General features: G+C 50.9%; 1 protein-coding gene across 1 annotated transcript; it reads left to right on the top strand.

Annotated features, from left to right (window-relative positions):
* Positions 1–3,158: 3,158 nt before the first annotated feature.
* Positions 3,159–8,617, top strand: BPIFB2 (BPI fold containing family B member 2). The gene is made up of 16 exons (XM_088174757.1): positions 3,159–3,180; positions 3,793–3,909; positions 4,139–4,232; positions 4,509–4,613; positions 4,757–4,894; positions 5,331–5,376; positions 5,624–5,684; positions 5,918–6,009; positions 6,130–6,306; positions 6,677–6,718; positions 6,836–7,000; positions 7,231–7,298; positions 7,587–7,632; positions 7,932–7,995; positions 8,097–8,173; positions 8,398–8,617. Exons 1-16 carry the CDS (start codon positions 3,159–3,161, stop codon positions 8,464–8,466), a joined length of 1,383 nt encoding a protein of 460 aa, XP_088030883.1. The 3' UTR covers positions 8,467–8,617.
* The last annotated feature ends 2,133 nt before the right edge of the window (positions 8,618–10,750 follow it).

Here is a 10,750-nt window from a genome sequence, read left to right as displayed (position 1 = left end):
TTAGAGCAGCTGAGACTGCTGGAGAATTTGCAGAATATGAGGAGTTCAGCACAAATCCCCCAGGGAGGAGCCTGTGCTGGAGGGCGAGGGGATGCAGTGCTACCACTGTATCATATAAAACATCTCTATTAACATATCCCATCCCAACACACCCAGGACCCCTGCTGATCTTCTGCAGAGAGGTAAGGAACAGTCAGTCTGTAAAACCTGTCTGAGAAAGAAAAGAACCAAAAGAATTAAAGGGCTGGGTGATATTGTTGTATGAGCTGGTCCCTGAGGGTTTCCAACATCTGCCAATACAAATAATTTCACTGATAAATCTGAAAGTCCGGGTAGGCTCTCAGTCTCGGGTCCCAAATGAGAGGTGCCAGTTAACAGAGATTTGTGCACCAAGCCTGAAGGAAAAACCTCATCTGTTTAATTATACAGATAGAAGTGGGTGAGAGAAGAAACCCAAGGTGGGCAGTGGTAAATTCTGCTCTTGGAGACACAGATGTAATTGTGGCTCTTGGAGGAGCAGCTCCCCATAGGGTTGTGCAAACACTGGGGGAGGACAAGGGCTCAGCTGGGGGATAGCCCAGTGAAAATTGTGATAACCTCAATAATATTCCTTCTGATTTCAGGCAGGGTTAGAGTGAGGATAAGAAGAACCTTCACCCACCCAGGGAATGGGTTCCTCAGCCCCAACCCTGCCCTAATTCCACATGGGAGATCCACACATCCCACCAGACTGCAAACAGGCTGCACAGAACCCTCCTCCAGGCTGCTGCTGTCCCTCTGGCTGCCCCTTTGACTTGTGGCCACCCCTGTGTCCTCCCCCATCCCCTCCTAGGTACCCCACCCAGCAGGACCCAGCTCTGGGAGCTCAGCCTGGTGAGGTAATGCAGCACAGAGTAATTTATTTCCTCTCTTCATTTCTGTATAAAACCTGTCATGAGGTTTAATCCGTCATTACCTCCCTCCCAGAGCTGTGCTCGGTGGCCTGCTGCTAAGCCCAGACAAGGAGATTTACATCTTATCTAACAGGAGTGTAAGATTTATGGATAACTCCCGACGAGGAGCACATCATGCCAGAAAGACACTTTTGTGCTAGTAACTTGATCAGTCATTATGCTGTGAGTTGACATCTAATTAAGCCTCCACAGGCATCATCAGGTCCAGAACAGCTTTTCAGGAGGAGAAAATCCACCTCCAAGCACCGTGGTGGCAGCTTATCCCCAACCCTTGCACTGCTGGAAGAGATAATAATGCTCCCCAGAAATCCCCAGTCTCAGGGAGCATTGGCAATATCACCTGCACTGGAAAAGGGAATCACAGGGGCAGATTCCCAACTGCTGCTCTAAAACACAGCAAAGACTCATTTCTCAGACACTTTCCTAGGCTGTGCCCATGTCCCTACCAAAGTCAGATCCCACAAAACCCCTCCCATGGCTGCAGGGGACTCGTCTGAGGGTTACAACCTTCTCAATGGATTTACTTTTCTGAACACATTTCTTGCCTCTCAGTGGGCTGCCTACATCAGTGTGGAAGTGTAAATCCTGCTCTCCCTCGGCAGGCTGCTCCATCTTCATATTTCCTCTTGACACTGCTTCCAGGATGCCTTGGATGGAAATGCACAACGTGGCTGGAATGCTGCTTTTCGTGGCATTTCCCTGTCATGCTGAGCAGGAAAGTAACACAGAGCTGGGGAGAGCCAAGGGCTTTGAACGTGTCAGGATGCACCTGGAACCAGGAGCCAGTACCTCACGTCACCAATGACAAAGGACAGTGGCTGCTGCCCAGGCTGCAGGTGTTTCAACAGCACCCTGAACACCTCACCCCACTGCCAAGGCAGTCAGACCAAAATGAGCAACTCAACCCTCGCTGGGAGACTGAGGTCACAAGATTGGGGAAGGTTGGGGGGAGGTCAGAACACAAAGAAGAACTGGTAAGGCCATGCAGGGTGTGTGTATGTGGTGTTTGCAGGTGGTCCATGCTGTGTCCTCCGGGCCAAAAGGAAGCCAGAACATGATGGACACCAAGTATAGGAAGGAGAGGAACTCCTACTCCCTCCCATGAAAGGAGGGAATCACTGTTTGTAGAGATATTATTAAAGAGAGTGGCCACTGACTATATTTTCAGCCAAGTGTAATAAATACTGCCAGTGGCTTTTGATAGGGAATGGGTTTAAGAGAGGAAGGGATTATTGCACATGGGCCATTCCAGATCTTCTAAAACTCGCTGAACCCTTTTGTTACTTTCAAAAGACTTACCCAGCCCTGATGGAACCAGAGAATGTCCTTAATAAATTGCCAGGATGTCCTTCAGGTCATGTCCCAGTCTCATCCCTTTTGGTCCGAGCTGCCCAGCTGGGAGAGTGACACAAACCACAGCAGCCTCTCATAGAATCCTGGAATTCTGGGTTGTGAGGGACCTTAAAACTCATCAAACCCTTGCTATGGCAGGGACACCTTCCTCTAGACTTTTCCAAGTCACATCCAGCCTGGCCTTGAACACTTCCAAGGACGGGGCAGCCACAGCTTCTCTGGGCAACCTGTGCCATGGCCTCACCACCCTCACAGGGAAGAATTTCTTCCTAATCTCTAACATAACCCTGCACTCTGCCAGTTTAAAGCCATTGCCACTTGTCCTGTCATTCCATGACCTAGTCACAAGTCCCTGTGCAGCTCTCTTGGAGCCCCTTTAGGCACTGGAAGGGGCTCAAAGGTCTCCCTGGAGCCTTCTGTTCTGCAGGCTGAACAACCTGAGCTCTCTCAGTGTGTCCATAGCAGAGGTGGACAGGGAGGTGCTGTCCCTGTGCTGTTCAGAAGAAAGGGTGGCTGCAGAGCAAAGAAATCCACGTTTGCTTTCTAACAATGTTTGATTTCTTGGCACTCTCCACCCAGAGGCCTTTCTTTGTGCTCCTCAGGAACACCACAGGGAAGACAAGCTGCCCCAGCACCTGCTGTTCAATCCTTCACCTCGTCAGGTCAATGGCCAAAGTAATCAATTCTATGGGGAAACAATAAAAATGGTACAGAAAACAAAGTGTCCCCCCAGTGTCCTGGTTCCCAGCCCCCTTTGCCAATTCCTGCCCCATCAGCTTTAGCTGGCAGGGTATATAAAACCAGCAGAATTTCTCGGTGTGGCCACGGCAAGACACAGATTGAGTCAGAAGAATGGGAAGACCAGCCAGGAGAGGTAAAGATGCTTTTGCAAACTGAATAACTTGATACAGGCATTGCTCCTACTTTTGTGTGTCTCCATAAGGGTCAGCACTCACCAGAAGTGATGTTTTCTGCAAAGACTGTGATAAATATGTATGTTTTCTGCAGGTTAAACTTTCTGAATTACTTGTTTTCGTAACATTGTAAGAGCATTACAGACATTATAAACGATTCCCAAATGTTTTTCAGAGGCAGATAAAACTTTCACCTTTTCATTTGACTTTATAACTCCTCCATAACTTACATTCCTTCCTCCATTAATTTTAGCTTTTGTTTATTTGCTGTTTTTATTCCAGTTGTGGCCATTCTGTGCTCCTCAGTAAGTGAGATATCGCTGCAGGCACTGTTCTAGCTCACAAGATTACAGAGGCTCTTCAAGGCTGAGCCTTCTGCCAGTGCTTTTAAGACACCACATGAGAGCTGTGGGTTGTTATTGCAGCAAAGCTGACAAGCTCCACACCACTACCCCAATCAAGGAGCAGATCTGTGGCTCTGTGCCAGGCAAGGGCCACGTTGTTCTGACCAGGATGCTGTGGGTGCCCTCTTCCTCCCCCTCCTCTTCTCCCTCTTCTTTCTCCTCCTCCAGGTGCCGGCATGGTGATGCTCCTCACCCTGAGCATCCTCCTGAGCCTCCTGCTCCCAGCTCACACCAGCAGGTCACCCGACTGTGGTGGCATCCTCACCCCCTCTGGACTGAGCTACCGTAAGTGCAGATCCACATCTCCCCTGCCAGCAGCAGGGAGAGGAGCAGTGACATCTTCTGCTCTGGTGATGAAACACCAAACGCTGGCACCAGAATCTCATGCCACTACTCAGCTCACCTGCCTCACCCCCTGCCCATGGCTAGCAGTAAGGGGTGAAAATGGGTTTCAGTCTGTCCATCAGGACACGAGTTCCAGCGGCTCTCATAAAACATCTGCCCTGTTTCACAGTTGCTGAAGTTTCAAAGCCACATGCAGAGTCAGTCCTCAGGAAGGACTTCACGGCCCCACCAGCGCCAGACCCATCTCCCCCCTCCCCAAGTAGGTGAGTTGCCCTCTCTTGCCCAGGCTTTGCTGCCATACCCCTGGTTCACACTGGTATTTAAATATTGTCACAAAAGGCACTTTGCCAGTGAGAACAAAAATCCTCCTGCAGACCAGGAGGTTCAGAAATGAGGTCCTGACTCCTTTGTTGGTGTCCAGCAGTAGCAGAATTCATGCTGCTCTCAGGGCATGGATTTATCTGTGAAGATCTCGTTAACTTTTGGGGTTTCTTAGGGTCTGTGCTGGTCTCCCAACACCTTCCCTTCTGCTCCAGCAGGAACCAAATTACCTCTGTCAAAGTTGATAACTTTTCCCTGACCCTGATTCCTGACACTGGGATGCGGCTGAGCATCGAGGTGGACCTTGGCATCACATCTGCCCCGTGAGTGCCAGGGCTGCCGGGCTGGACCCAGCCCAAGCTCCTGCCTGAAGTGACAAGGCACCTGCAGGAGCAAGGGTGGCCTGGGGGGAGTGTGGCCAGGAGCATCCCCCAGCTCCAGCCTCCTCCTCTCTTCCCTGGCACAGCTCAACCACCAAGAAGATGAGGCTGTCCATCCTGGCAGACCTCCACGTGGAGATGAACCCCGAAGAGAACCTGGAGCTGGTGACCTCTGACTGCAAACACACCCTGGAGGAGGTGCAGAGCAGCGAGGAGATGGACAGGTCAGCCCCACAGTTTTCCTCCTTATGGGATTTGGGTAATGGGTGACAGAAGAAACTGAGGCACAAGTGTTTCTAGGCAGGAAGGTGATTGGATTGAGATTGCTCACTGCCCTCAAAGCTAACAAAGGCCAGCACTAGAACTTTATCTTCATGGGAGGAGCTTTGCTCTACTTTTGGGGTGGTTTTCCCATTTTAAGAGAATTCCAGTCTGTCATAAGGGAGTGCTACTTCTAGACTCATACAGCTGGAATGCTTTTAATGCAAGTCCAGTGGCAATTCTCCAGTTTGGGATTCAGAATGGTAATCACAGCTTAATAAAGGTTAGAAAATAATGATAATTCTGTCTCTGGATGCCTTTTGTGACAGATAAAAGACACTCACCCACCTCTGGCTGATCTGGTTTTCTCCTAACTCCTGTTCTGTTGTTTTTATGCAGCAAGTCCTCGGGATTGGATATTGGCAAGCAGATCAACGTTGAAAAAGTAAGATAAAATTTGTAAAGGCATAAGGCAGCATTATATAGGTCTGTAAGAATTAGAGCACTTTATGTCTACCTGGTGGTTTTCCAGATTTCCCCCACAGCTCTGTGCTCACTGGACACTGCCATCGTCCCCTGGCTCCTGCTACCAGCCAATGGCAACACCCACCTCAGAGGCTTTCCAGGGCCACCCAATGCCAACAGAGCCTCATGTCCATCTATCACCTCTCTTTTTGTTCTTTATTCCGTAGATTTGCCTGGAAGTCTCCAAATTGCTGCTTTTTCCAAATGAGCGGCTGATGTCTCTGGCAGGTGGGCAGCTGGCTTTCAGTCCCATTATGGACTGAGGGTTTCAAGGAGCATTTTGGAGCAGATTATGAGCTGGGACAAATTCCTACCCTGCAGCAGTAGAGGCTCTGCTGTCATCATCTCCCTGGGGACCTGCTCTCTCTGCCCAGCTCTTTCTCTGCCTTTTTTACTCTGGAAACCCAGAACCTGTCACTCCTTCCCTCCTCTTCCTGAGCATCCCTGTGCTCCATTTGCAGCTCCATTCCCCATCACACCAACCTGCCAAGTCCAGTACCTGCCCCTGGCTGCCCCCATGTACTCTGACCAGGGAATCATCATCTCTTTGCAAGTAAGTCCTCACTTTCCAGCTCTTACAGCCCAGCTCCAGTCCTTGGAAGAGCTGCTTCCACTGAATGCTACAGCCCTGAGACACTTGAAAATCATTTTCTCTTTGCCTGTGTCCCTGCAGACAACTTTCCAAGTGGCAGGGACAGTGATCCCCCTGCCAGTCAGCCCTGTGCCTTTCAGCATGCCTGAGCCAGCGCGCTCCAGCCCTTCCCACCTCATCCTGGCCTTCTCTGGGCACTTCTACACCAGCTTATTCTCTGCCTTGGAAGAGTCTGGAGCTCTCAACGTGACTCTCCTGGTGAGTGGAACAACGGAGGAAGGAAGGAGTGGGAGATACACACTTGGAGAGACAGCCCTGCCCTGGGAATGTCTTGGAAGAACCACAAACCCTACATAGAAATGAGTGTGTCCAAGCACCTGCAGGAGTCGTAGCCCCTCACCCCCAAGCTCCTGAAATATTCCTGGTCAAATGAAGCATGGAGAGTTTGCCACGAGGAGTAACCTGCACACTGCTCGTGGCATGAGCTGCTGTGAGGAGGGCTCCTGCACGACCCCAGGGGTGGGATGGTGCTCATCAGAGGGGCTGCATGGCCACGCTGGACACGAGCCCTGGAGCAGCAGCCCCAGGCACCCATGGGTCTGATCACCAGCTGTGCTTTGTGTTTCAGAGCTCGCTGACCACTGCCACCCTGGCTGAGAGGATCACTCAGGTGTGTTGCTGTCACTGAACCCTAAGAGGCACAAACCCAACTCAGGCAGTGCCCACTCCCCACTCTGGGGTCACAGGGATGCTGCCATGCCCAGAAACAGCCCTGCTCCCTTGGCAGATGGGCTCCCTCTTCCAAGAGGACCTGCCAGTGGTGCTTCAAGCTGTGACCCGCAGTTCACCTCATGTGGTGCTGGAGGAGGACAAAGCAATCGTGAAGCTTTTCCTGACTGCCCAGATCGGAGCAGGATCATCCTTTTTCCAGAGCTTCCTGAGCGTGAACGTGGTGAGTGTGGAAGCACACCAAGCTTGGGAAGTGTGTGCTGTGAGTGTGTCCCTGCTGCCCACAGCCACTGCAGGGCTGATTCGGCCTTCCCATCACAGCACTCCCGGTCTCCAGCAGTGCAGGATGCAGGGTGCACACTGCAGGAGCAGCACACGGATGGGTTCAGCACACCCCACCAAGCCCAAGCGGGACTGGCTCCGCACTGATCCTGCCCTCTGTTCCCCTCACAGGACGCGACTGCCAGGCTCCACCTCAGCGTTGCCGACACGAGGATGATCATTTCTGTGGCAGCCATCGAGTAATGGCCCCATCTGCACTGCAGGAGCCCAAGGGACACGTCCCAGCTGCAGCGGGGAAAGGAGGGGCAAAGTGGTCTGGGGAGGGTTTTAACTTTTAGAGTTTGGGCATTGCAGACGTGGCTTCTTCCCCAGGGAGACAGTGAAATTCCAGAAACGTGGCTAGGGAGAAAAGTGGGAACTGCAGCTTCCACACTCCCACAAACACCCTGAGCCCACATGGGGAGTTTGGGACAACTGCTCAGTAGAGCTCAGCACCAGCAGCTCCTCTGCTGCTCTTTGTTTTCCAGGGATATCGAGCTCAGCCTGGCCGCCTCTGATGTGGGTCCTATACTGGTAGGTACCTCCAGCTCTGGCCACTCCTGGTACCATCCTCTAAGAGCCTGCTCTCCCCCAGCTGCCCCAGCCATCCTGGGCAGCAGGTGCCAGCAGGGAAATATCGAAATACTGACTTTGGGTGCTTGCTGCACCTGGTGGGAGGGACAGCTGAGTCCTTGTGGGATGGGAAGAGGGACAGCTGAGTCCTTGTGGGATGGGAAGAGGTGCAGTGAGCACCAGGACCCTCTCACGGGTCTCTGCTCCTCTCCTCCTGCTTTAGCCCCACACCATGAGCTGACCCTGGCTTTCCCCCACAGGCTGCCTTGCTGGAGGAGTTGTTCCTGCCCACAGTCCGTGAGGAAGTGTCAGCCCAGATAAACAGTGAGGAGATGGAGCTCTGTGGGTGCTGCCATGCTGGATGCTCCACATGGACCCAGGCAGCACCCAGCTGGCAACTTTCCCTCTTTCTTTCTTTCTCTCAGCCATCCTGAGACAAGGTGTTTTCCTGCCCCACATCGCCAGTTTCACTTACACCGATGTCAACATCACGATTCATAAGGTAAGAAATAAGAGATTTAAATTGCTCCCTGCTGTGCTTGATTTAAAGGAAGCCTGGGAGCAATGCTAACCTCCCAGCTCCAGAATAAATCAGGGCCTGATTGTTCAGCCCTGGTAACTTGCAGGACCAAGTTCCATTGCCTTAAATAGGCTGAGCCCATCTTTAGGCCCATGGGCTAATGGAGCCACACAGGCACCATGCTCAGTCCTTCCTTCCTCCCTCAGGATTATGTCTTGATCCCCTGCAACCTCCAGCTAGAGGCAAGGACTAGACAGACAAGCACCCGGCAGTGAAGTCCAGTGTCTGTAAAACAGTGAAGAATCATTCAGTTGACTCTCACATCATGCTCCATGGTTTGCCACTGCTTGAAATGTTGAAAATCTTCTTTCTTGACTCACTAAAACATCATTGTTTTATATTCTGGATAGTAATGGTGTTGCACTAGCACCTTTCTCTTCCAGCCCTGCTCTTGGTAGTTTTGTTGCACAGAGAATGGATTATAACAACGTTCCATGCTTTAATTAAACATTTCTCTTTAATTCTGCATTTGCGGGTGTGACTATTGACATTTTTCTCCCCTCAAGAATTTATACCTATAAACAGACAAATTTTGCCCATCATGTCCAGACCCTGTATTTAATTAATCCCGCTCATTTACAAGGATGCAAAACAGGCTCGTGCCTCTCAGCTGCAGAACAACATAGCCTCTACAACCAGAGATCTTTCATCTGCTTTTTCTCCATGTCTTGTGTTACTATGGGAACATTACAGCTGGTGAGTTTCCTGGGTCAGAAAGAAGAGGAGGGGGAGGAAATCAGTCTGCAGAATGGTTTCTAATTTTAGACCTGAAGGCAGTTATATTTTCAACACTTTGCTTCTGAGGAAGCTTATCACAGAGAAAATGCTGAATGAGAGGTGACTGCAGGCATCAGACTGCACTGGCGCCGTGGTTGTTGGTGTAGGGATGCTCTTTCCTACTGACCAAACACATCTCCCGGGTGTTCAGGAACATGAAGGGGGAAAAAACACCCGCAACAGACATAGGCATCCAAAAGGGGAGGGTGGGTGGTAACAGAGCTTCAAAAGCTGCCCCAATCACTCAGTCACTGGGTGCTGTTGGCATCTACCCCAGACAGGGTGAACCTGTGGCTGTGCTGATGCCCAGGAGGAGAATCCTTGTCCTTGACCATGCAGCCCAGAGGAGCATCCTCATCCCTGACTGTGCAGCCCAGGAGGAGAATCCTTGTCCCTGACCCTGCAGCTCCCACCTCAGCTCTCCCATGGTGATGCTTCATGTAACACCCCAGTCATGAAACCTTAATTACATCTACATCTGCTTTCACTTGCTACAACTATACCCATCATTTCTAGCCTCTGAAGCTGCTGGAAAACACTTCAAAACCTTGTATTTCAAAGGCTCAGAAACAGGAAAGCAAACAAAACAAGCCAGGTTGATTTACTGCAAGGAATAAAGAACCCTGAAGGTTTATATGCCCAGAGTGGGGACCTGACTAATGATGTTAATGCCCGAGGTTGGCCATAGCAGGAACAGCTCCTAATAAAAGTTTCCTGGTAGAGCTGCAACCATTATTCTTTGGCTAATATATGTTAAACCAGTTTCCCAAAAGGAATAAGCTACAGTAGTGAAAAAATGCATTTCCTTGGCAGGGAATATTTTGGCTCCAAAATATTCACTGCATGACTCTGCCTCTCCAGCACAGGGCTGGAGTCTCAGGAGCTGCACCCAGAGCTGCCAGCCCCACCTGGGAATAGCCACAGACTTAGAGCAGAGCTGGCTCATGCTGGAGAATGAGGGTCTTCTGCTTCTTCCTCCAGTCACCCCATTTACTGAGACCCCCAGCACAGGCAGGGAAAAAGGAATGCTGAAAAAATTGTTTGTGTTAACACCTTTGGCAAACACAAAATCCATCACTCTCCTGGGCAGTCCTGCAAGAAGAGCTGCCTGGTGACCCCCAGCTTCCCTCACTACTGGCACATGGAGCAGCCAGATGGTTCAAAGGCTGGAGCAGGGGGAACAAGCCCCTTCTCCAGACCCCACAGAACAGCAGAGGGAGGGAGCTTTTAGCAGGGGCATTGCTGGAGCAAGAGCCAGAGAGCTCCAACAAACCCACAAACCACCAGCAGCACAGCCAGTCCCTGGCAAACCCTCCTGCTGCTCACCCAGCAAAAGATTTTCCAGCCTGTCAAGGTTCCAATGTTAAAGAAACTTTCCTGAACAGGATTATCCCAGCTCTTAAGGGTTCTGAATTGTGGTTTCTTGCTCTGGGTATATTTCTGAAGCCACTAGAAATTCAGAGCATTAGATGTACAAACTGCAGAAGTGGCAAGTAACACTGAGAAGATGCTGCCCTTTCCTTTGGAAAAGGCTCCTCTGCTGCTTCCCCCTCAGTCCCGTGTGATGAGCAGCATGATGGAGGCCAGACCCCAAGAGGAAAAGCCTTTTCCAGGGGCACAAGATGACTTTTCCACTCTTCTGTGACCCTGGGCTCGCTGTGCCAGTGCTCCGTGCAGCAGCAAGATCTCATCACATGTTCTCACCACACTGTTTTCTTTCTC

Source organism: Sturnus vulgaris, chromosome 17 (genome assembly GCF_052056855.1).
Source record: "Sturnus vulgaris isolate bStuVul1 chromosome 17, bStuVul1.hap1, whole genome shotgun sequence".
Lineage (NCBI taxonomy): Eukaryota > Metazoa > Chordata > Aves > Passeriformes > Sturnidae > Sturnus > Sturnus vulgaris.
Note: the sequence above shows the minus strand (reverse complement) of the source record. Positions and strands in the feature narration are given on the sequence as shown.

What these genes read in the sequence shown, in the direction of transcription:
- BPIFB2 (XM_088174757.1), top strand. Translation starts at nt 3,159, where the DNA reads ATGGGAAGACCAGCCAGGAGAG. An exon ending in CCCCTCTGGACTGAGCTACC is followed by an intron (nt 3,910 to 4,138) that starts GTAAGTGCAGAT and finishes CCTGTTTCACAG; the next exon opens with TTGCTGAAGTTTCAAAGCCA. An exon ending in TCAACATCACGATTCATAAG is followed by an intron (nt 8,174 to 8,397) that starts GTAAGAAATAAG and finishes TTCCTCCCTCAG; the next exon opens with GATTATGTCTTGATCCCCTG.